This window comes from Toxorhynchites rutilus, chromosome 1, assembly GCF_029784135.1.
Source record: "Toxorhynchites rutilus septentrionalis strain SRP chromosome 1, ASM2978413v1, whole genome shotgun sequence".
Classification (NCBI taxonomy): Eukaryota; Metazoa; Arthropoda; class Insecta; order Diptera; family Culicidae; genus Toxorhynchites; species Toxorhynchites rutilus.
This window is the reverse complement of record NC_073744.1, coordinates 16,358,094-16,385,458: the sequence shown is the minus strand read 5'-3', so window position 1 is coordinate 16,385,458 and position 27,365 is coordinate 16,358,094. Positions and strand designations below refer to the sequence as shown.

At 36.0% G+C, this 27,365-nt stretch overlaps 1 protein-coding gene across 8 annotated transcripts in view; it reads right to left on the bottom strand.

The window, feature by feature from the left end:
- Positions 1-27,365, bottom strand: part of LOC129775128 (polypyrimidine tract-binding protein 2) — a 658,886-nt gene that overhangs the window by 362,054 nt on the left and 269,467 nt on the right. For all 8 annotated transcript variants that reach the window (XM_055779479.1, XM_055779504.1, XM_055779496.1 and 5 more), the window contains one exon: positions 23,991-24,086. In XM_055779479.1, coding sequence (XP_055635454.1) covers positions 23,991-24,077 — 87 coding nt within the window. In that variant the 5' untranslated portion in view covers positions 24,078-24,086. The remainder of the gene's footprint in view (positions 1-23,990; positions 24,087-27,365) is intronic.

The window sequence follows — 27,365 nt, the reverse complement described above, 5'->3', positions numbered from 1 at the left end:
CACTTGCGGCATCTCACGGATGGTTTGGATGAAGTCAGGCCTTAAGATTGGTCGGGCTTTTGGCACCCTTTTTTGGCGCCTAATGGATCCAAATTTGGCGAAGAGATCCAGGAGGGGTTCAGCCGGCTTGAGAGGGATCAATTGATTGCGTCCCCTTTTCAACTCAGGTCAATTCTATGGTATGAAATATTTCGACTGGAGGCTAGACCATGAAAAAGCGCAGATTAACATTTTCGAAGGGAAACAGAATTCTATCGCCGAGGAAAATTCCGCCCCCAGCGTCGGCCATAGACCCAGTAACCGGGAACGACGTCGCTTCGGTCTATGTTGCCATGCTACAGACATTCCGCCCAGGTAACGTTTTCCCTCATAAGCTCTCACCCGACTGCTTCCGGGCGATACGATGGGACGAGGGGACCGGACTAAGAGCAAAAGAAGACAAGACTAAGCCCAAGCGCCAAGCTAATGTGTGCACACACATGGTCGGTCCATCCGAAGCTGGACAAAATCTGGCCTCGAACGGAATGAGTGGCAAAAACATGTACCACCGGAAGCGAAACATTGCAGTGAAAATCTCGTTGCAGCGGCGGAATTGTAAGCCGAGGGGCGAGGAGGAGGCCATAAAAAGAGCTTACTTTGTATTATCAGCATTATCGTTATTACCCACATGGCTTGTGATGCTCTACTGTTTCCCGTATTTGCTGCGCATAGTTGGTTCCGGTGTTCGATGTTGAGGCTTTATTTGAATCTCTTCTTCCCCGGTCCAAGCAAACCGCTACCGCACTGAAAGATTCGCTGAAAGACATGGCGTTATCGGTAAGCGTTGCGCTCATATGGTTTCTCCACTCCAGAGAACCCAAGAGATTACCATCACAGTGTTTTTTTTGCTATCGTTGATGGGATTTATCGATTCTGATGGACGAACGGGGCGGAACATATAAATCTTTCTCCAAAACCCCGACGGTAAAAGTTGACTGTGATAAGGCTGAGATTTGACAGGTGGTCAGTGCTTGAACCGACTGAATCGATGGAGCTATTCTTATTTCCGTTGTCCGTAAAAATCCGTGAAAATCAATACCCGGGCGTAGACACTCCTCCATCACACACACAACCAACGCACAAAGATTTACATATTCAATTTATCCATTTTTTTGTTTGCTCGACTCGCGGAGTTCTGTACACTCTCTTTCTCTCTCTCTCGCATCCCTTGGAGACGCCGGTGCAAAAAATAACACCTCATAATAATGACGTTTTGTAAAGTGATTGATTTTGAAACCGAGCCGAACCATCGCCCTCCTTTTTCCACCCCGCGTTCCTCACAACAACAAGAACTGAAAACTAGATCGAGTGATACAATTTAATTTGCCATTTTTCTATGAATATTGAGCAGCAAAGATAGCAGCGGGAGGGCGGTGAGAGGTGCCGGGCTGTACTGGAGGCTGATTGATATTGATAGCAGTCTTGGGAATCGTTTATTTTCTTTTTTGTGGTGCTACTGCTAGGTGCGCGATTTATGATTCTCGGCTCCAACACAATGGAATCAAAATTCCGGGAATAATTCTTTTTTTTTTCGTCGACAGCTAGTGAATGCGCGCAGTGTGTGTTATCCTAATTGGTTCAGACCATTAGGTTCGTTCGGGATCAGGCTACCAAACCAACGCAACAAGAACGCGCGTGCGGAAAGCGTTAGGATGATTTATCTAGAAGCAATAATAGGGGGCTTGATGATGGAATTCGGCTGAATCTAGACTCGAATGAAGATGATAAATTTAAATTACTGGCCCTACTCCACGGAAATGAAGTTCATGAATCACATTGCGAAATTCCAAAATTTCCAATTATGAGGTGGAGATGTTTTACTTTTATTGTGGGAAATTATTCAAGTTTCCATGAAAAAATATCAAACAAATTTTTGAAAAAAAAATCATTAAAAAAATTATTTTGGAATTCAAAATTAATTTTTCTTAAAAACACGTTTTTTTTTAAATTTGAAAAAAAATATATGAATAGCCCATACAATTTCCAATAAGTCACCCATACATCCGAGGATGAGCACTTTTAGAGAGAAAAAGTTTTTCGAACAACAATTTTTCATGTGTTTCTTTAATTCTATTAATGTTTAATTCGTAACATTTTTATGTATAAATTCTCGCTACTTAAATGCTCTGCTACCTTTTTTCAATTTATGAACATGTCTAGAACATGTCAAACGCGAGAATTTACACACAAAAATGTTACGAGTAAAACATTATTTTTTCGAAGTCGCCGTAAAAAAATGCCATATATTCCAGAAACTATAAAAGGTAGAAAGTTGACGTCTTGGACGGAAGCTCATATTTTCACCCAGATCTAAAACTTTGTCGAATACACTATATCGCTATCTGACTTTAAACAAAAATAGGATTAGTTGTATTTTTCCAAAGAAAAAATGATAAAGTTGTTGTTAGAAAAACTTTTTACCTGTAAAAGTGTCCTTCTTCCGATGTATGAATGACTTGTTGGAAAATGTAAGGACTTCATATATATATTCATATATTTTTAGGAGAATTTGAGGAAAAAAATTATTTTGAGAAAAATTAGTTTCAAATTTTTTTTCAGTGATTTTTTTTAATACAGGGCGAACTCAATTACATACAGTTTAGGATTTATTTTCATCGTATATTATAATCGAATCCTGTAAATAATCCAGTCACAAAAAAAATTTTCTTAAATCGTTTTATATGCAAGTTTTTTTTTTGTTTTTTTAATATAAAAGAAGAATTTAATTTTTGATTCATCTCCTTAAAGTTATAAAATACCTTTCTCATATAAAAAATCCTTTAACGCATATGTTGGAATTTCAAAAATGACAGAGTTATAGAGCTATTTGTTTGTTTCGGACTCTATTGCCCCAAACTGGCGCTACCATAAAAAGTACGCTACAGAAGACGATTATGTTGCTTACATTAGAAAGATGAGAAAGTTTAATACAGGATAGAGTTGTGAAACATCTAAATTAGTAGTTTAAAATAACATTTTGTAAGTGAAAAACTTCAAAGTTAGTAAATTAGAATGTGTTATTACTAATTTTATCCTAAAAATTCATATTGAACTAAACTGTTTCTATCAATTAAATTGAAGCTTTCTAACCGCTCTACAATTTGTTCTTTGACACCCAGCTTCTTTCTACCTTAATTTCGCTGCAAAATCGATATAACCAATTCCAAAATCTTTGAAAAACACGATTTTGACCCAATTGTACATATAAAAGCCACTTGAATTTCATCTTAACGTTGAAAAATAAATTTTTTTCATGAAATAAGTTTGAAATATTTGAAACATAAGAGAATTTTTTTTTTCTCAAACTGTATAAAATCGAGTCCAAAATTGTATATAAAGGGTGTGTCACATCAAATTGCATCACGGAAAAAACGCTGTAGAAATTCGCCCAGTAGACCGATCCTTATGAAAATTTTAGACAGTAGAATAAAAACTATTAAACAACTTTTGGCATTTTCTTTTTATTCATACTTCGAGCCCAAGCCCATATGCTCGCACCTTCCTCTTTACCCCGTCCATAAGGTTCTGTACAACGTCAGGTTGTAGTTTTTTTTGAACAGAAATCCATTTTCTCTTGAAGTCCGCCTCCGATTTGACAACTTTTGGGTTCTTCCGGAGGGCCTGCTTCATAATCGCCCAATATTTCTCTATTGGGCGAAGCTCCGGCGCGTTGGGCGGGTTCCTTTCCTTTGGCACGATGGTGACCCCGTTGGCTTCGTACCACTCCAACACGTCCTTTGAATAGTGGCACGAAGCGAGATCCGGCCAGAAGATGGTCGGGCCCTCGTGCTGCTTCAATAGTGGTAGTAAGCGCTTCTGTAGGCACTCCTTAAGGTAAACCTGCCCGTTTACCGTGCCGGTCATCACGAAGGGGGCGCTCCGCTTTCCGCAAGAGCAGAACGCTTGCCACACCATGTACTTTTTGGCAAACTTGGATAGTTTCTGCTTGCGAATCTCCTCCGGAACGCTGAATTTGTCCTCTGCTGAGAAGAACAGGCCCGGCAGCTGACGAAAGTCCGCTTTGACGTAGGTTTCGTCGTCCATTACCAGGCAATGCGGCTTCGTCAGCATTTCGGTGTACAGCTTCCGGGCTCGCGTCTTCCCCACCATGTTTTGCCTTTCGTCACGGTTAGGAGCCTTCTGATCCTTGTATGTACGCAGGCCCTCCCGCTGCTTGGTCCGCTGGACGATGAATGATTTTTTCCCGCATTTCATCCTTTAACCAGAATTTTGTAGGCATTATAGTTTTTGAGTTATAATTTTTTTGTAAAAAATCTAGAAATTTTTTTTGGCTCTTTTCAAAAAGTAACAAAAAAAATAAAAAGTTTTTTTTTAATAGTTCAAGTATGCAAAGTTGCTTAAAAGACCCATGTGTTTACACCCACAACGTTTCATTGCTATCTGAGATGGTGCTGTCAACGCTCAATCGAGGTGGCAGAACATTCATCGGCTGTCTACTATTACGAATATGGCGTTCGATAAAACCGTTGGAAAGCCATTAAACTTGCTATGAAAAATAACCTATTGAATACCTTGAAAAACCTTGAAAAAAGTGAAAAAATTGAATTGAAAATTAAAAACTTTTATATTTAAAAATGGCCTCTTTCTACCTCCTAAATAGTAAAGGTCTTTAGGAACATACAATATTAGTTTTTTTTGCAACTTCAACATTGAATTGTATAAGAAGATAATTCTTCCATGTTTTTCTCGCAATCGGTAAGGTTCATGTGCATAATGAAAGGGAGAAGAAAAGTTCAAATCAAAAGTACATTTTGTCAATATATTCGAAAATTTCATATTCAAATTTGTATATACAGAATTACATTGGTATATGTACAGAATTACGTTGGTATAGATGCAGAAAAAGCTGGAAAAGGATTGGACGCAGCTAGGAAGATGGGCTTCAAATCGATTTATCGTGACTTCTATACTGAACTCGTGAGACAGATTTGAAAGCGATTTGATATCAGCGAGCTGATTATCGAAACTCGAAATTTCGTCAATCTGCCAAACCTTAATGATTTGATGCGCATATTTCCTCAATTCATTGAAGCAGGTAATAGCCAAGACTTGGATAACGGATTCAGGCTACTCAAGAGGTATCTCATGGGGAAAAAATTTAATGACTCAGATATAACTTGTTCCCAGTTGTTGGATGTAAAAGGGAGTAATGGGAAATTTTTGTATCCATTTCTAAGGACGTTTGTAAGACACTTTTTGATAACATTCATCAGCATGTGTTGAGTGAATATTTTCACTTTACAATGCCAACAAAACGAAGTCCGTAAATCGGTTAGCACCCACAATTATAGACTCTTTTTTGCGAAGCGAAGAACTACGTACCGGCTCAAGGAGAAGCCTTAATGATGAAAGTGACGAAAAAATGGAAGGCAAAATTCAACAAAACCATGTATCATACAATTCATAGGATTATGAAAAAACCTTTTTATGATCTATTTTGTTGTATTGATACGACTTTTTTTTCCTTCATTGATTTAATTAGGCTCGAGTGGATGAAGAGCCACCATCAAGCAATACATTTTAAAACTATTTGAATATATTTAACTACATAATTATTAACTTATGTCTAATTAGCTAAATGATACAACTTGCATAACACATAAATAAGAAAAATAAATTCAAAATAAAAATAAACCTCTTCATTTTTCCCCTCAATTTTTCGATACAGATTTTTTATACAGATTCCTTTGCACAAAATACAGATATACAATTTTTTTCAGAAAATTTTACAGAATTCAATGTGGCAACCCTCCGCTAAAGTTTGAAAATTATATAAAAAATCCACAAAAATGATTTTCATTTTTTTTAAATTGGCTATAGGCTCGATAATGAAACAGTATTGTTTTAGGATAAACCGTCATATAGCCATTCCATCGCAAAATATTAGACCCATATTTTGTTTTTCATTAGGATGGCCATTTACATTTAAGGTGGTCCAAATATCATTTTTTCCCCTCATGACTTTAGCTTTCCAAAAGATGATAGTCTAGAATCAGAAATTATATTAGGTGTACCGGTAAGTTTATTCGGGTTTACAACAGATGGCGTAGCTTCATTATTATTCCAGTGAATCAAATTTCCAGACATTCGTTGGAAAGCTACTGGTCATTGCGCGTCTGCTTCAGTATATGTCAAAAAGTTGAAGCGTAAACAACATACTTTTTTGCCACTTCGAATATGTCGAATTTCGTACCAACAAGAGTGTTTTTTTACAGGGAGTGTTACTTCATTACTTCAATATGAAGAAAAAACCTGCAGAAAGTCATCGCATTTTGGTGGAAGTTTACGGTGACCATGCTCCAACTGAGCGAACGTGTTTGCACGGTTTAAAAGTGGTAATTTTGACTTGGAAGACGAAGAACGTTCCGGACCGCCAAAAAAGTTTGAAGATGATGAATTCGAGTCTTTACTCGATCAAGATCCGTCACAAACACAACAACATGGTAAAGTTCAGCAGTATCTTGCAGATACACTTGGAGAAGTTCAGCAAACCATATCTGATCGTTTAAAAGCAACGGGAATGATCCGAAAGATAGGACGTTAGGTGCCGTATGAATTGAAACCACGAGACGTCGAACGCCGTTTTTTCCCGTGCGAACAACTGCTTCAACGACATAAGAGTTTTTTTTTTTGCATTGAATCGTTACTGGCGATGAAAAGTGGGTCCATTATGACAATCTTAAACGTCGGGCAATATATGGATACCCCGACCATGCATCAACATCGACGGCCGCATGTCACGAAACTTGTCAAAACATACTTGGAAACGCTGAAATGGGTGGTCCTATCCCACCCGCCGTATTCTTCAGACCGATTACTACCATTTTCGATCGATGCAAAATGGCCTGGTTGACCAGCACTTCTCCAATTTTGATGAAGTCAAAAATGGACTTGAATATTAAATTTGTAACCATTTTTGCAGAATAAAGCATTAATTTTTGGAAAAAAAACGAAGAAACTTACCGTTACTCCTATTAATAAGTATTGATAATGTAACCATGTTACAGTCGCTATAAATCAACCGTGGAATTCGTCATTTTCATCTGATGACTGTCAAAAATTAGAATTTTTTTGGCACATTGCCTTTTTTTTGTAGGAATTACATAAATATAATGTAATTAATTAACTTCCGGGAAGGATGCTGAAAAAAAAAATCATCACTTTACAAGCCTTAACAAAATACTTGTTGATTTGGAGTATCAAGATAAATGAGTGACATTTCTCGGCCAAACGATCTCGAATAAAAACCACTTCCCGCCCCGAAACAAAACCCTCCATTGTAAGTATAATAGATCAATAAATTATCCACTTCATAACCATCCTAAGCCCAAATCTCTCGAACAGATTACTGTAAAACACACCAATTTCTATACAAAACACACCAAAAAAAAAAACAGCACCAACTTAGACACCATTTCAATAATTCTTCGCCGCTCGGTACATAAATCGTCACACCTCCGCCCCCCTGCTTTTCCTCCTGACCCGGAAAGCATATTATCGGGGAAATATTTATGAGATTACCATCTCACAAATAGCAACAGTAACAGTAGCGGGGAAGGAAGACAAGCGATGGGTCGCGGGGGGCCATATCAGACAACCTCACGCACATTTGGAGTATCTTTATCCCTCGAATAGAACAAACAAACGAAAAAAGGTAGGAACATTTTTCACATTTCGTCGTCACCTCACTTTTCTTTGCCTTCCCCCCCTCACTTTTTGCCACTCTCACACTCTACCCATTTTTGGTTTTTCCCGGGCAATCAAGATGACACTCAACGCCAGGGGTTGATCTTATCGGACGCCGGGTGTATCCTCCCACTACAACTCCCATTTATGCGCTGCCAGGGGGACCGGAAGCAGCACGTGAGCGAACTCCGCCGAACATTCGCCTGTAATTGTGGTATTTTTATTGGGACGCTCTGGACCGTGGCCAGTGACCGTCGTGGGTAGTCAGTCATTGCTTCCGCTGTTTCGAGAGCGAATAAAACCACCAAAGGGGCGTGAAATTGAATCACAGGCGTTCGTGATGTCACGCGGACACTATGTGGGGCAATCACAAAGAAAGCTATTGTTAAAAATTAATTGATTCCGAGTGTCGGGTGGTGGCGATAAATTTTATCCAAGATGAAAGTTTCTGTAGCGTAACGTTCCAGAAACATCGTTGTTTTGGATGGTTTTTGTGTGTTTGACAAGGAGAAGTGCCGTATGGGTCACACTGTCAAGTTTGACGTCAGAAGGATGTTGAGTAGTTTCGAAAATTGACTTTTTACTTAAGACCTGTCTTGCCCCAAATTATCCGGGAACCAATTTCTGGTAAGAAGCTCGACTCAAGTTGTTCCATCGCTCACCATTATCTCACGTAGACCATAATTCCTAACAGAGATCGGTTCCATTCTTCGAAATGTTAGCAAATCATTACTTTCACACGCAACCGGCTCACCACACCTCCTGCCGAGCGATTCGGAATCCCATCATCGTCGCCGTCTAGTACTGTGGGGAGAGGGGAGAGGTATCGAACTGCTTTCGTGAGACGTCAGATCTTCATCCTGCGCCTCGAGGAAAAGTTTATCGGAGGAGTGAGAGCCGATATTTCAATTATGATCGGCCGGCAAGCGTAAAATTGGACCTCCATTGACTACACGCGCCGGAAGGTGTCATGTGTTGCTACACGGTTGTATCTCGGCTCCAATGAGGCGTAACGCAACGCAACGCCCGGTGACGTTAATTGAAAGCTATTGAAAGCTCACCTTGATTTCTCTCAAATAACCACGCAAGCGAGAAGCACACTCATTAGTGACCGGTTGTGTCGATGAAATAGAAAGAGAATGGAAAGATGAACACAAAAAATGAGCCTCATTAGGTATCATTTTTCCATTCCAAGATTCTTCCATCTGCAGCTAGGATATGGTTCAACTCAACGGCAGTTGAATATAAAACCACTCATTATGGCCCGATTAGGGGTGGCGTATGAAAACCAGTCGCTGTCCCTTAGCGCTAATTCTTCAGGGTGGGGAAGTCATTAAATTAATTTTTACCCTGTTACCGACTCTGCTTCACACGGAAGGAGCCACGACAATGGTGGACATGTGTTGCATGGGAGGGCATACAAAAAAAGAGGAAATGGTTCAGGATTTCTCTCAGATGATGCTCATTGTAATTAGCAATGGCGACAGGCACAATTACAGTTTAATTGTGCGCCTCTGGTTGCCGGGACCGAGCAGCAGCTGGAAGAGATTTGCTTCTGGTACAATTTGTCGTGTTGTGAACCTGCAAAAAAGGATTTGAAAGTTTAATTTCAACGATGTTGATAATAGGCGTCAATCGATTCTTGCAGTACCATCTCTCTAACAAGTTCGTCCTCAACAGAGAAATACATAATCTTCGGCACTTTACAACCCAAATCACAACAAAACCGGCCGTGTGGCCTCCGACATCTTCATCGGGTCTGGATCAGGTACGATTGGGTGTGAACCAGCTTTGTAAAATTTCCATCCCGTTTACGAGCGATAAAATTTTCTCCTTTTACGACACGCTGCACTATGGACGATTTCCATACAAGCCAAGCGGACGAAAATATTTTCATCTATTTTTTCAACAATTCTGGTATTTTTATATGAAAAAAACTAGAGTCTCCTAAATGTCATTACCTCAAAATCATAAAAAAACAACAACAAATTCAAACGTGGACCCTTTAGGGGGCAGTTTACAATTTTTGCTGTCGTTTTCCTTCTCCAATATTCAACTCTTTGATGTTTTGATTTTACATTTCTTTGTGTCGGTTATTCGATTTTTAGGTTGTTCATTTTTTTTACATTCCGTCTGACTTCCTGATTTTTGAGTGTTCCTTTTTTATTGATTTTCCAATTAACCGATTCGATTTCGCTTTGTTTTTTTCTTTCGGATTCCTGAAATTTTGTTTTCTATCTATTTATTCCGTATTTTTCTTTTCTCTGATTTTCCTTGTTCTGGTTCTCTTCATTTTATTCGATGTTATTTTCCATATTTTTGGATGTTATTCTATTCTTCAGTTTTTATTTTTTCGGCTCGAACATTCCGATTTAAACCATCAGAAGAGGAAACATGAAAAAATTTGAAGAATCCGAAAATCATAAAACCTTGCTATTCGAGTTCTGGAATCTTCATTTTCTTAAAATTTTCTCCATTATTGGACTCTTTGATGTTTCATTTTATCGATTCTTAGTTTCGATCATTCAATTTTGAGGATGTTCAATTCTGAGATTTTTCGTTTCGCAAATTATTTGTCTGACTTCCTTATCCTCAAATTTTCCTATCGGTTTTCTAGTTTATCGATTCGATTTTGCTAAATTGATTTTCTACTTTGTTTCTTGAAATTTTGTTTTATTTTTTCTTCTATTTCAGCCATGTTGGTCTTCTCGAGTTCTTGAATATAATTTTTTTTTTATTTCACCATTATTGGAATCTTACGTTTCGTTTTTTCGATTCTTAGTTAGATGGTTCAATTTTTAGGTTATTCGATGCCTACATTTTTCGTTTATTTCGTTTTATAATCATTATTGTCTGACTGCCGGATTCTGATCTGATTCATGGATATTCCTTTTCCTTTTCATCGTTTTTTTTACTTAATTTTTTTTATTTTTGGATTCTTAAAATTTGTTTGTTTCAATATTTTTTTTTACGATATTGACGAATTTCAAGTCAACTCGACTGGTCGTTGGTAGCACCATCTCAGATAGCAGCGAAACGTTGTGCGTTGGGTCTTTGAGGCAACTTTGCATACTTGATTGAAGAATTAGACTACTTTTTGAAAAAATTTCGCTGAAAAAGAAAATATTTAAAAAAAAACTCATTTTCCTCACAAACGTATTCTTTTAAAATTCTTAAAAAAATTATATGAATAGCCCCTACAGTTTCCAACAAGTCGTCCATACATCGAAAGATGGGCACTTTTACAGGGAAAAAGTTTTCCTCACAACTTTTTCATGTTTTCTTTGAAAAAATTACAGCTAATCCTAATTTTGTTTAAAGTCAAAATAGCAATATAGTGTATTCGACAAAGTTTGAGATCTTATTAAAATATAATTTTTCGTCGAAGACGTCAACTTTGTATATATTAGAGGAATCTTGAATATAGGGTATTTTTCTATGGACACCCCAGAAAAAATAATGTTTTACTCGTTACATTTGTGTGTGTAAATTCTCGCGTTTTACATGTTCTTAACATGCTTATGAATAGTAAAAGGTTAGCAGAGCATGTAAATCGCGATAATTTATACATAAAAATGTTACAAATTAAACTTTAGTAGTAAGTTTTTAAAGAAAAACATGAAAAAGTTGTTTTTTTTTCCAAAATATATATTAGAAAAAAAAGTTGTTTGAAAAACTTTTTTTCTGTAAAAGTGCCCATCTTCCGATATATGGGTGACTGATTGGAAATTGTACGAGCTAGTCATATATATTTTTTTAGATTTTTTAAAAAATATGTCTTCGAGAAAAATGAATCTTAATTTTAAAAATATTGTTCTCAGTTATTTTTTTTTCAAAAAATTGTTTGATATTTTTTTATGAAGACAAAGATAATTTATAATAATAATTTTGTAGGATTCATAATTTTTTTGTGAGAAATTTTTCAAATTCTGAGTTCTAATCAACTTTTTTTCGAAATATTTTTTTAGAAACTATAAGATCTAGGGAATGAAATGTAGGAAAATGTTTAGGTAATCATTAAAAATTTCAAGCTTTTTTTTTTATTTAAATCGTTTATTTTTACAGGCTCAGTTACATAGGTTCGAAGGAGCCGAACTCCTTACTGTATTGTTACTAGTATATATACATTTTTCCTTAATTCTAATGTTAAATTTCAAACTATTTGTTAAACACAAATTTAATCGAAAGAAAATTTTAAATTAAAATTAATTCATATTTCTCGAGAACATGTGTTTTTCAAATTCTGAACAAAAAAAAACATATATCTATATATCTATATATCATATATCTTTTTTTGAGAATTAAGAAAAAAGTTTTTGAGAAAAGATAGTTTAAATTTTTAAAAATTTTTTTCAAAAAAATTTTGCTATTTTTTATGAAAATTTAATTTCCTATATTCCATCGAATTTTGTGGGTATTACTGTTTTAAATTTATAATTTTCTGTGAAAAAATCAAGAAAATTTGGTCCTTTTGAGGCTGCTTTCTCAATAATTTTTTTTAAATAAAGTATGCAAAGATGCTTAAAGGTCTCAAGTGTTTACACCCACAACGTTTCGCTGCTATCAGAGATGGTGCTGCCAATGCTGCCTAGGACGAGTTAGCATGGAATTTGTCTGTTGTTCTTCTTTCTTATATTTTTTTCATTTGTGGGTTCACGTAATTCTATTTGATTTTTCAAATTTTCAGATATTGTAATATTCCATAATATTCCTTTGTCGGCTCTAATTTTCCAATTCAAACCATTGAGAATCTATTTTTCAAATATAAAAAAAATAATATTGAACCCGAAAATCGTACACCTTGCTTTTTGACTTTGGATTTCTTCAAAATTTATTATAATATTTTAAATTTTCTCTGTTATTCGACCCGTTTTGGTAATTAAATATGCCATTCTTACACTTACACTTCTCCGATTTCTGCATTTTGCCAGATGATTTTCTTGGTGATGATAAAGCAAATTATTTCCCGATTCTTCAATTCTTTATGCTAACAAATTTTTGGTTCCTCCATTTTCAGAGTCGACTATTCTTCGATTTTTGCAACTTTTGAAATTCTTTTATTTCTCGATTCACTCCATTTTGTATGTTTTAGTTCGTCAATTTTCGAATTTTATCTTTTTTTTATTGAATATTCAATTTCCCGTTTTTTTTTTTGTTTTCTGAAACTTATTTCTCAATTCCAATCCTCCAATTGTACGTATAGCTGAAAATTTGATGTCATGATTCTTGAATTTATCAATCCTTCAGACATTTTTCGATCATCCGATTTTTCTATCTTCTCTTCTTTGATTGTTCCGGTTTTTTGGGATCTTCATTCTTTTTATTCTTTCTGTTGACCGCTTCTTGACTTTTCCTGTTTTCGATGCGTTGATTTTCGTTCTTTTCAGATTTTTTTTATTCTTCATTTCTCCTAGTTTGAACTTAATTTTTGATTCGCCTACTTTTCCAAACTTCAGTTATTGTTTGCTTCATTGATTCTGTCTTTCCCGATGATTTGATTGTTCGATTTTCAGATTCTTTGCGATTCTTTGCGATTCTTTGCGTTTTTTCTTCAAATTATAAATTGATTTGTTCGGAATTAAGCCCTTCCCCCTTTCAGTGGTTGCCCTCCCATTTTCAATACGCTTTTGACTACCACTAATGTGTAAGGAATATATGTATCATGTTTGGTGACTATCGGTCAGGGCGTTCAAAAGATATGGTGGAGTATATTTACTAGGGTTCCCATTTCCATTGTAGGGGGGGTCCAAACAAATCAACTTTTTTCCCTTTTTTCCAAAAATGACTTTTTTCGAAAATTCAGAACTTTGAACTACCAAACCGATTTACATGTTCGACACATCAAATTAAGGAGAATTTGCTCATTTTATCAAAAATGCTACGACTTCAGAGAATTTGAATTTGTTTTCGTTTTATTACACAACATATCCAAAAATCAGAGAGGCGTTATTTTTTGTTTTTGAGTTATTATTATAAGTATATAAGTTTATAAGAATATATTATACTTATAAGTTATTCTGAGTTTTTTTTTTCAGAATTTGTAAAAAAATCGATTTTTTTTTCGAAAAAATTCATTTTTTTTGCAATTTTTCTTCTTTATTTCTCGATATCTTAAGTATAATACATGCTACAGTCCAGAAATTTGGAACTTTTCTCAGTTAAAGTGTCTACTGTCTATAGTCACTTCGTCGATTTTTTTGTCCGCACGAAAAGCCATAGTGCGCTGCCTCACATTCACTCTCGCGGATTCTATTTCACCGATGAAAACCAATCGCGATGAGGGGAGGAAATCACCGTGAAAACAATCCGAAGAGCAAAGGCCCTTCTGGCTGGAAAGGAAAATAGAGGGATTCACCAACATGCCGGCGAAAGTGTCACTGACAAACGCGATAAGACAACGACGACGACGACGATTCTTGGTTCGTTCTTTACCGCCACCTTTTTGAATTGGGGATCTTTTTTTCCTACGGCTGGGGGACAGATTCTTCCCCCCGACGCAGACAGTGCGAGCGAAGCGATTGTCAATCCAATTTGTATTTAATTGATTGGAAGTAATTTCTTCTGTATGGATTGATTGGATTACCTTTACGACGCCCTCTGTCGTCAGGTGGAAGGCCCATCCGAGTCGGCTACGGCCATCAAGAGTCCGGAGTAAGAACAGTCCGCACTCCATAAAACTGTTTTCGGCTGCAGCAACATTATTGATCAACTGAAAACATGATTCATATGTTCGAACCCTTTCCGACACATTACGTAAATCCCTTGGCAGATCATCATAGCCATCGATTTCGGATCGTAACCCAGAAGAAATCACACGACCATTCTGGAAGCTTTCAAAAATTCAAATAACCTTCCGATTCGTCCGGTCCACAATTCGCCCAACCCAAATCGGAGAAAAATACACCCCCATTATATCGTGTCGATACGAATCCTGCTCAACCTCTTCCATTCCCCCTTCCCACCATCAACGGTCATACGCTTCCGTCCCACTTCCAGCCCAGCTACAGTGTTTCATTCCGGTTGTCAAATTTTATTACGGGGTCTTGGAGAATGGTCACCTCGGGGGAAGATTCGTCGACATAAAATAAGCACATGGACAACACAACCAGTGACAGACAGGCAGAAGCAATCCGGCGGCGAGTGTATGTTGTATGTGCCCTACCCTCTCAGAAGAGGGTAACGGGGTAATAGCCTCAAGAAGCTGTGATCGAGAAACAAAGGGAGAGAGACTCCAAAAAAGAGTCCTGTCTCGAAAAGCAGAAGAGTTTGGAAAATGACAGTAGAGTGCTGCTCCAGGGTAATGGTTTTATTTAATTTCATCATTTTTACGAGAGTGGGACCGAGTGAAAGGGGGAAAGGTTGAAAATGACCATTCAATATCCTTGTAAACGACACAAGACTCACGGACGGAAATCCCGAAGAGGGTAGTTGGTATCGGAAGTATCATGAAAAATTTACACCATGTTAAGGTCCATTTATGGGACGGGGCGAGCTCTCGAATGTGATACGCGCGGGAAGAGGAAGAGGTGAATTGAAAGATTCGAGCGCAGCGAATGAGAGAAGCTGTCCCCAGATATATATATGAAGTGTACGACAAATCAGCTTTATGTCATAAACATTATTCTTTTCCAGAGAAATGATGTCACGAGGCTCGGATCGGACAGCACTGAATGGCCCCCCGTAGACGAATTGTTTATTGATACGAAAGCTGGTGTATTTTGGAACATTTTAGAAACAAACTACTTGTACGTAGAAGAATTCGAAACTAAGATTTCAAAAAATTAAACAAAAAAGCTTCTGAGCAATGCCAAATTAACTGGCTACTGCCCCGATACTCTCCGATTGTTTTTTAACTTTAAACATAAGGTGGAAATTACTTAAAACTACCAATATCATTTTCATATGACCAATTTTATTTGTGACCGATGTTTCGTAAGAGCCATCAACCTTTTAAAAAACGTAACTCACAATACAGCTGTACGATCCAATATCATATAACATCAAATACATTGTTGAAAGAAATAGCTCAAAATTGAATTTAGTATCAAAAACATTTACATGTAAAAAAACAGCCTTTTTCTCCGTAATTTTTTTAAATGCATAATTTAGGGATGCCTCAAAGCGCTCAAAGTTTACATATTTTGACCCTCGAGCACTTCCAAAGGATGGGGGTGCCAATGAAAAATGGACATCTCGATTTTTCATACGAGACTTCCTGCGAAATGTTGATTTACACCACGAAATACTCTATGCAAAATATTATCTCAATCGTACTCCATTTTCAAGTGTCGTAGACGTCAAAATTTTAATTTTTTTTTAAACCGTAAAATCGTCCAAGGGGAAACCATCTTTGCATGTTTTTCCAGCTACTACGTCCACGCAACAATCATCATGGGACGGTAATCCCAATCCCTTACCGCTCACATTACGGTCTACTCCATCGGTAATTGGTGCTATTTATAACACAACAATGGAACAAATATCGACAGTCCCGCTGTGTATGGTCTAACTGTTGACATTCGAACAGTAGGAATATTCTTGCGCCGAAAATGGAACATGTGTATCGATAAGATAGGAATATTCTTACGCCTAAACGGCTATTGTGTAATATACAACAAATTATCGTGAGATAAAAAATGTACACGAATAAATTCGACTCTGTCACAGCTGAATTGCTAAATGAGCATAATAAAAAGGGATTAAAAAAAAGTAGATCGTATCATGCTATTTGAAGACGTTTGAAATCATTTTTTATAAACCCCGATTTCATGTACCAAAAGTTGAAACTTGACAAGCCCACTTTGGCGGCCACCCTAATGTTATCCAATGAGAAAAAAGTGACTTGTGAATTTTCGAATGAGACTTCCTGCAAAATGTTGATTTTGACGAAAACACTATGCAAAATTTCAGCTCAATCGAACTTCATTTACTAGTGTGCCGCAAAACCGTCAAAGTTCGAGTTTTTTGAAAATATAAAAATCACCCAAAAGGGTACATGAAATTGGGGTTTAAAAAAAAGGATGCCAAATATTTTAAAAGTGCGTGAAACGCCGAGATCTTCTGTTTACTCGAAAAAAAATTCGGTCGAAAATCGTCTTTTTGGAGTAAATCGTTTTTCGGAATACGAGACAGAGCAGGGGAACTTTGTCGAAAACGGTTTCTAAAACTGACTTCATCTTTTCCACACGCGAATTTAAACACGCTTTTAATTGTTTATAATTTGTTAGTACACAATTTATTTCTAGGGAGGTTTGAATATTTTTCACAGGGGTGGCACTAACTAATAATAAAAAAAACATGAAACTACCACATTCTGGCGACTGAAATCGGTCACAATTGTGTTCAAACTGCTCATATTTTAATTTAGTACAAAAGCTATCCGATACTTGATGATGCACAAGGGTGGTTCAATTTGTGTATACCAGTAGGGAATAAAAAACCATACAATTCCATGGAAAAAAAATGGAAAACTGTACAATTTTTGTTCACATTCTTGATTTTTTTTTCTTCAGTTTATGACGCGGTTTTAAATTTTAATCATAAGGATTACAGTACAAGAATATTTTGTTTAAATATAATTTGCATTAATTTCAAAAAGTTTTTTGATTATGTACAGTCTCCAAATTCTTTCCACTGTATATAGAGCCATTCCATGTCAAACCGATGAAGTGGGTCTCATATTTTCGTGAAAAGTGGTAGTTTTGTTTCTTATTGCAAAAAATAAAACCCGTATTATTTTTTATTTTATCATAAAAATCAATTTTTCTCATTTCTCCAAAAATGGCCGTTTTTCCGAAATTCATAACTTTTGCACTACTGAACCGATTCAGATGATTGACATATAAAATTGAAACCAATGAGCTAGTCTTCTTCGACTTCGGTCAGCTTTCAGGAAAAAATATTTTAAAAATACATTGGTCCCGAGATCAAGTAAACATTAAGAAGCAAATACAATCAACAATCACGAGAACAAAATCCAATTTTTTCGCAGGTGTAATATTTTTTTCAAAGAATACCTCATTGCTCATTGTCTTCAATGTGATATGTCAATCATTCGAATCGGACCAGTAGTTCGAAATTTATTAATTTTCGAAAAAAAATCATTTTGGAAAACGGGAAAACATTATTTTTCAGACTATCGGTTAACTTTGAAAAATTATAACTCAACTCTTTCGTCGTGTAGCCCAAGTTATTTGAGACATCTAATTACATATGATGGAGCGATTATTTCAATGTTGTCAAAATTAGGGTAATCAAAATTTTAGGTGGAAATAAAATTTAACTTTCTTATCTTTATAGATAGAGATAAACAGTTCGACAATGTTGTAGCCCGAGTTATTTTAATCAACTTTGTAGAACACTTTTTTCTGTTTTTTTATGTAATCGATTTAGAGCTTTCTTCCTAAATTGCATTGGCTCTTGGTGGCCATGAAAAAACCTTTTTTTTTGCTTTAACTTTTATATTTCAAATCCTACATCAAAATTTCTTACGTAAAACTTTTAGAGCCTGTAAAACCCAACATTTTGCGATGCATAACTTGAAGAATATCTTAATCATTATCAATGCTATTGATGGTTTCTCACTCAAAAACTCATGATTTCAATTTTGATTTACTCAAATACAAAAAAATAACATTGTTTTGAAAGTCTCACATTATGTAGAGTAAAATATGCTCTTTCAAATGTGACCAATAAACATTTTTGTGTTTGCCTCAGAAAGAATGACAAACAAATGGAGAGAGCATATTTTTTTGGGAAGAAATGTCAGTAACTTTGAGTGTAGTTGAGATATTGACAATTTTGCTATGCATAGCAAAATGTTTGTATTAGTAAGTACTAAAAGTCCTTCGAAGACAGTTTGTATGTAGAATTTGAAATATAAATGTTAGCAAAAAAACGGTTTTTCATGGTAACCCTAATGCAACTATATCGTTTTTTTCAGAGATAGAAAAAAAACTCTACAAATCTTTGTCTCAAATAACTGGTGTTACAACATTGTCCAACTATGTTTAACTCTATCTATACAGATAAGAAAGTTATAATTTTTATTCCATCGACAATTTTGGTCACCCTATTTTTGCCATTATAAAATGAGCGTTGTATCATATGTAACAACTTTGTTGAAGACAGCTTTCGTCTAGAAAATAACCGTCGAGCTCTAAAGCTTTTGAAGAGGGCGTATCGATTTTAGTAAGAGAAATCTTTGATAATTTATATCTCAAAAACTATGGGTCCTACCGAAATAGTGTATTAGAAAGAGTTATAGAGTATTGATGTTGAAATGTGAAAAAATATACACTGAGAAAAAAAATTAGTACTCATTTTTTATTTACAAAAAAAAACTTAAATTTTAATTCGCAATATCTAAAATATGTATTTTTAAATATTTTTTTAATTTTTTTCATATTAAATAGAAGTCATGTAGAAAATTTAAAAAATCAGTAAAAGATGGTAAAACTAGTTTTGACAAACTTTGTGGAACATCAAATTTTTTGAATTTTGGAAACTTCGAATTTTTGTATGTTCACAATCATTTCTAGCCACAAATTATGAATCCTGATGTAATTTAAAACAAAAAAGCTCATTATCAATCCTTCTTAAATTCAGCCATTCTCGAGATATTTAAAAAAATATTACTAGTGTAATATGGGTATCAACAGAAAGGGCTTGACTAGTAGAATGCAGTTATTTATGAAAAATGCAAATCCAAGATGGCGGCCACTACAAACTGGCGGATTGCATATTTTCTCAGAACTCCATCAATATGGGTATCAAATGAAAGGGCTTGACTAGTAGAACACAGTTATTTATGAAAAATGTAAATCCTAAATGGCCGCCACCGCAAGATGGCGCCATATATATTTTTTTCACTACCCCTTCAATATGGGTATCAAATAAAAGGGCTTGACTAGTAGAATACAGTTATTTATGAAAAATGAAAATCTAAGATGGCGGCCACTACAAAATGGCGGATTACATATTTTCTTCGAAACCCATCAATATGGGATCTAATGAATGGGCTTGACTAGTAGAACACAGTTATTTATGAAAAATTCAAATCCAAAATGGCCACCACCACAAAATGGCGCCATATATATTTTTTCACAACCCCATCAATATGAGTATCACATGAAAGGGCTTGACCAATAGAATACAGTTATTTATGAAAAAAGCAAATCTAAGATGGCGGCCACTAAAAAATGGCGGATTACCTATTTCCTCAGAACCCCATCAATATGGGTATCAAAAAAATGGCTGAATGGCTTGATTTGGAGAATACACTACATTATGAACAACATAAATTCGAAAAGTTCGCCGCTACAAAATGGTCGACTATGCATTTTTTGCAATCCCCTCAATATTGGTATCAGATGAAATGATTTGACTAATAGAATACAGTACAGGTCCAACTCGATTATATACAGACATGATTATATGTGATTCGATTATATACAATTGTGGACTCGATTATATTCAGTTTGGATTTTTTTTTATATTTCAAATATGGCTTATTTCATGAAGAAATGTAATCTTTCAACGTTGAGGTAAAGTTTAAGTGGCTATTACATGTACAGTGGGGTAAAAATCGTGATTTTTGAAGATTTTGCTTGAATTTTCACCAGGAATTGTTTATATCGGTATAGCAGCCAAATTATGTAAGATAAAAGATGTGCGTCGAAGAACAAATTGTGGAGCGGTTGAAGAACTTCATTTTAATTGACAGAAACAATATAGTTGAATATGAATTTTGAGGATAAAATTAATAATAACACATTGAAAATTATTAACTTATAAGTGTTTCACTTCCAAAATGTTATTGAAATTCACTAATTTAGTTGTTCCACTACTATATCCTGTACTAAATTTTCTCATCTTTCAAATGAAAGCATCAGAATCGTCTTCCGTAGCGTACTTTTTAATGTAGAGCCAGTTTAAAACAACTGAGTCCGAAACGAAAAAAAAGTTCTGTAACTCTGTCATTGTTGAAATTCGAACATATGCGTAAGACGATTTTTTCATCAAAAATGATCGTTTATCACCTCCTGAGAGAATCTGGATAAAATATTTTTTTTCATGTGAGAAAGGTGATTTCTGACTTTAAGGGGATGACTCAAAAATCAAATTCCTCTTTTATTTTCAAAAAACGAAAAATACATGCAAAAAAACAAATAAAGAAAAAAAATTGTTTTGACTCGATTATCTGGAGGATTCGATTATCCGGAGTGAAAAAAAATTAAAACTCCGGATAATCGAGTCCGACCTGTAATTTTTATTCCATCGACAATTTTGGTCGCCCTATTTTTGACAACATAAAACTGAGCGCTGTACCATATGTAACAACTTTGTTGAAGACAGTTTTCGTCTAAAAATAACCTTCGAGCTCTAAATGCTAATTTCCGCTTAAATGCACCTCTTGGACAATTGAACAATTCCAAATGAAATCGACAAATGACAAAACGTGAGTATTTTTGATTCGAATGAAAGTTTGTATTCCGTTTGGGTTGGAGGAAATATGAGTTTTCCAGAGTATTTGGGAATTTTTGGACTCAAGTGTATCTTTTGAAAAGGGCGTATTGATTTTAGTAAGAGAAATTTTTGATAATTTATATCTCAAAAACTATGCGTCGTACCGAAATAGTGTCTCAGAAAGAGTTATAGAGTATTGATGTTAAAACGCGAAAAAAACACTGAGAAAAAAATTAGTACTATTTTTTTTAATTAAAAAAAATTGCAATGCCTAGAAAACGTATTTTTTAATTTTTTTCATATAAAATAGAAGTCATGTGGAAAATTTAAAAAATGAGCCCAAGATGGTAAAACTATTCTTGACAAACTTTGTGGAACATCGATTTCTTATGAATTTTCGAAACATCGAATTTTGGTATATTAACAATCATTTTTAGCCAAAAATTATGAATCCTGATGTGATTTGAAACATAAAAGCTCTTCATCAATCTCCTGCATTTAATGCAGCCATTCTCGAGATATTTTGAAAGAATATTTCTTATGTATTGTCTTCTTTATGGTAAATAGGTTCTTTTAACACTTTCGACGCCCCGTCACGCAGATATGGATGACACTTTCCTCGCTCGAATTGAGTAGGATTTTTAGAAGGTATTTGATAGAATAGGCACCTGAATGTAACTATAGGATATGAAGAAAAATAATAAAATCATAACCATAGTATTATACTGTTTATACTATACTTTTTATTAATTTATAGTACGGATGATTTGTACTGCAGTTTTTTGCAAAACCCCTATACTATGTCTTTGGCATGTGTTATTGTCATCAATTCGTCTTCAATTGAAAACAAACATTGCTAGATCATGTAAAAGTTATCTATAAACCAAGTTTGATCTTCATTTCATAATTTAATCGCAAGTTGGGCTCTGCAAGAAACTCAAAAACGTCGCGTTGGGCGTCGAACGTGTTAATATGTTTGTCGTGTTATACCGTCATGTTCACGAAATTTTATGAAGTTGCTTATAATTTTCAACAACTTTCCCAAATACATCATTAAGGTAAAAAAAATATGTTTAGGAGTTTTAACTCACATGTCTTCAAATGTTTTTCAACGTAACTCCTAAACATATATTTTTACCATAATGATGTATTTGGAAAAGTTGTTGAAAATTATAAGCAACTTCATAAAATTTCGTGAACATGACGGTATAACACGACAAACATATTAAAATAGCCTATTTACAACAAAAGACAATAAATTAGAAAAAAAAATTATATCTCGAGAATGGCTGCATTTAGAAGGAGATTGATAAAGAGCTTTTTTGGTTTTGAATAACATCAGGATTCATAATTTGTGGCTAAAAACGATAGTAAACGTACAAAAATTCAAGGTTTACAAAATTCATAGAAATTCGATGTTCCACAAAGTTCGTCAAAAATAGTTTTACCATATTGGACTTATTTTTTAAATTTTATGCATGACTTTTATTTTATATGAAAAAATTAAAAAAAAATTAAAAAATGCATATTGTAGATATTGCGAATGAAAGTTTTTTTTCGTAAATAATTAAAGAATACTATTTTTTTCACAGTGTATATTTTTTCACATTTTGATATCAATAGTCTATAACTCTTCCTAAGACACTATTTCGGTACGTTGCGTACATGGTACGGAATTCTGCGAAGAGAAACAGTGCATAGCTCAAATCGTTTTTTTTTCAAGCATAAGAGAAGCTTTGAAAAATTTATAAGCACAACAGCTGAAAAATACCTTGTACTATGTATCATATATACTTTTTTTCAAATGATCGATCCTAGAATGTACCGAAAACACATTTCTCTTTTATTGCGCTACAAAATACATTCCATTGGCAAAGATGAAACTATCCTTCATTACAACAGCCTTGAGCAGAAATGGACGCTTGTCGTAAAAACGAACAAAAATAGTTAGTAGCTCACAACAGCGGATCTGAAGGAATGAGAGAGACACTCACAGCAGAAAGCAGCTTACTAAATATGTTATGAGGATACACTGCATCGGAGGGCCACCCTCCGAACAATGCTCGTTACAATTGCTGATAGGATTTTTCTTGACAATGAGCGCTTTCAAGCCCCACCCCACCCTCAACCTGCACACGGTCGGGTGGTCCATCCGTCCGAGAACTGGAGACCTAATCCTCAACATTTTAGCTTCCTTTCCACCACCGGAATTTGAATCTTTTATTGGCCCTTCTCTGGGTCTCCCCATACTCTACTCAACCGGATGGTGATGGTTTGGAACCCCGGCAAAAAGTAAGGGCGTATTTACATCAACTTCGAAACCATTCCACCTGGCGGCGAAAGTAGAAGCTTCCGGTACGTGTTTATAGTATTGACATACCCACCCACACACACACACAAAAACCAGCGGACGCGCTCATCGTACACGTAAGGATACTTGTTAGCACATTTTAGCTCCGAGTCGACATGGGCAGACGAATAAAAAATGAGTGCGCTCACCGTCCGGCCCCAAGTGGATGGGCTGGGCTTGTAGGTCCGTAAAGATTTTATTTCCGGGACAATTGCTCAAGATACGGAGTCGAGACTAATTGGTGGTTTCGTCATTCTGTGTTCGGTTTGGGACTCGGCATTTTGTGGGACCGTTTTGGGGGAGGGCGTTGTGGATTACTAACCCGCCTTGGGCACTGGTTTGATTCGGGTTTTAAGACGAAACAAATTGGCACTCGCAAAATTTGCGGAGCGGATCTTAAATCTCAATCATCCAAAGTGTTACTCACCTTAACTCCGATGTGGACCGGCGCAAAATCTGCGTGCAATGCTGGTGGAAGAAGTGGTAATGGTAATGGAAGGGGGCAGGACATCATGGCCGCTACCTGGAAATAGAAAGAGAAAAAAAACAAAACAACGGTAAGCATCGCATGGTCGGGTTGCAGCAAGAATTAGCGCGAGCGCGTTTGGCTGGAAATTAATCCGAACAGGAGCTTCTTGTGTTACGCTTGTTGAAAACTTCATGAAGCTGAACCTCAGACGCCACCAGCAGCAGGAGCACGGGACTCAAGGGCTGCTGCGGCTCGCTTCCCCGAACAGTAGTGTATGCAGCTGAACGGCGAATGAGTGATGTTCCCTTCGGGAGCCGTCCCAAACACTGGAGGAGCCACCAGAGCCGAACTGAGTATGAGTTGGGCGTGAACGGGAAGAAGCAGGGGGCGAATTATTAACAACAATTATCTGAAAGTTATTTCCATACGGTAATAGCTCGCAGATAGTGCTGTCTTAAACTTCTCCAACCGGCAAGGTGTGTATGTGTGTACGTGTGTGAATAATAATTAGATATCCTGTTGCTTGTGTTTCGGAGAAGTTTGGTCGAAGGATCTGCGCTACCCTTGAAATAGAACAGTTTCCGAGAAGCGTGGTAAGTTCAAACAAAGCAACGAAAGGACCCTCCGGGGTACGCTCGATCACCTCCTCCGCGCTTACCCTGGTGAGCCGCCACCATCCGATTGATTCGATGATATTATTTTAATGCGCTACACCCCCACACCGTCCTGGCGCACCTTGCGGCGGCTGCGGCCCTACTAATTGAGTCCCAGCCGTCAAAGTTGCACAAAATTAATACATGTAACTCCACTTAATTAACATGTCATCGAAAGAAGCCCTTAGAGCTACCCGGCTCTTCTCTGCGTTATGTTGTGCATTGGCGTGTCTTTTGATGTTGAACGGTACTCCACAGGAAACGAAAAAAACACGAAACAATACGGAGAAACCGAGCATCATACGCGATGTGGTGGCCGCCTTCAATAGGCGACCTCCTAGAGCATGGACGAGTGCCCGGGAGCAACATGCGATAATGATTAATAGGCTATTGATTAGAAGTGGGATTATATCAAACAGAAGTTGGAGGCGGCCACTTCCGCCTCTCGTTTCTCCGAAGATTATACGAAAACACCGACTTTGGTGAGGAGATGATCCTTACAATTCAATGTAATTAAGTGGCGTTTAAACAGATTTCGGGAATGCTGGTAACGAGTAGTAATATGGAATACTTCGCATAATAATGATATATCATACAATTCTTTGGAAAAAAAAGGTTTACCGAAAAACATGCTCCGATTTTGCTGAAATCTCGCAAATCTCGTTCCTTCGAAGAATTGTTAACCTACACTTTTAAATCGTGTTAGAAAAACCCGAAATTAAAAACAAACGCTTGATAGTCATTTTTCCCACAGCAAATAGGAGATACTTCCAGGAAAGACATTAGACTGTAACTCAAATGTCTACTTTTATACATTTACTAGCTGACCCGGCACACTTCGTCCCGCCCAAAATTATTTTTTTTGTTATCAATACCTTTAAACATTCACATTTTCTTACTAAGCGCACGTTCATGGACCCAATCGCAATCGGACCATTCATTGATTGATATTCTAATCGACCATTTAAAATTACTAACAACGCTTGTCACTATGTAATTGTAGAGCATATGGGAATTGAATTTTCCGAATTTTTTCTTCAGAGCTTTCCACAAATTTTCAGTTGTCATGTACGATTGGAATATGTTTGGTTGAGATATGTGTAACTTATGGGACACCCTCTATTTCACAGAAGAAAGGGGTGTCATATCATCATAGAAAAAAATCTCGTACCCAAAAACCCTCACATCCCAAATTTGGTTCCTTGATTAGTTCTCGAGTTATGCAGAAGTTTGTGTTTCATTTGTTTGGTAGCCTCCTTCCCCTTAGAGAGAGGATAGGTGTGTCGAACCACCATAGAAACATTTATTGCTCCCTAAAACCTCCATATGTCAAATTCGGCTCAATTTGCTTGATTAGTTTTCCTTTAACCATGCATCCGCTATTTGCAATTTATATCTCAAAAACTATGAGTCGTACCGAAATAGTGTCTTAGAAAGAGTTATTGAGTATTGATGGTTGAATATGAAAAAAATGTACACTGAGAAAAAAAATTAGTACTCTTTTTTTTTATTTACAAAATAAAAATTCAACTTTCTAAGACACTATTTCGGTACGACCCATAGTTTTTGAGATATAACTTATCCAAGATTTTTCTTACTCAAATCGATACGTCCTTTTCAAAAGTTACGCTTGAGTCAAAAAATTCCCAATTGCTGTGAAAAACTCATATTTCCTCTAACCCAAACGGAATACACACTTTCATTCGAATCAAAAATACTCATGTTTTGTCATTTGTCGATTTCATTTGGAATTGCTGTATTGCGGATGTACCAAGGGGCGCCAGTAGTTTGTCTTAGCAGCTTATTTTGTACTCTTTCGATGATTTCGATATTACTTGCTGAAGCTGTTTGCCAAAGTTGACAGCCATAATGCCAAATAGGCTTCAGCATGGATTCGTATAGAAGTCGAACTACCATAGAATCGTTTATCGATCCCTAAAACCTCTATATGCCAGGTTTGGTTCCATTCGCTTGATAAGTAATCGAGTCATGCAGAAATTTGTGTTTCATTCGGTGGGATGTGGAAGGAGCGTTTAACCACCTTAGAAACGACTACCGAATCGTTATTTCTGTTGAAAAATGGAAACACAGAGAAGAACAATTTATACCTAGAGAAGAACAATTCATACCTCTTCACTGTGCAAAGTTTCATTCAAATCAACAATAGTCCATCAACAATTCGCATATTATCCGGTAATTTTGGTACGAAATGCTCTGAAAGTAAATCTTCTAACATCGGGCTTGGCTCTGCTGATCCCGGTCTCTATCGTATAACCACAATACCTCGTTTTTGTTTACCTTTACCTTTAAGAAACCTGTACATTTGAAGTTTTTTTTTATTTGAAATATAAACAATATGTTCAAATGTTTTACAAAATATTTTTTTCTGTGTCTCTCCAAACTGACAAATTTTATTGCAACTCGTCTTAGAAATTGACACTTCCATCTTAGATTGCAGTGAAAAGGGGAAGGTGTAAATACATTGATCATATAACGGGATATTCTAGTCAAGAAATTTGAAAAAACTTGTTTTTGTTTTCTTCATATTTCTGAAGTTTAGACATTCAAGAATATACCCTAGAAATACTTTTCGAAAATCCCATTATTTACCGAGTTATAGACATTTCAGTGCTGCAGTATACAATCTAGTACGGCCTTAACACAGAACTTCAAACGCGTT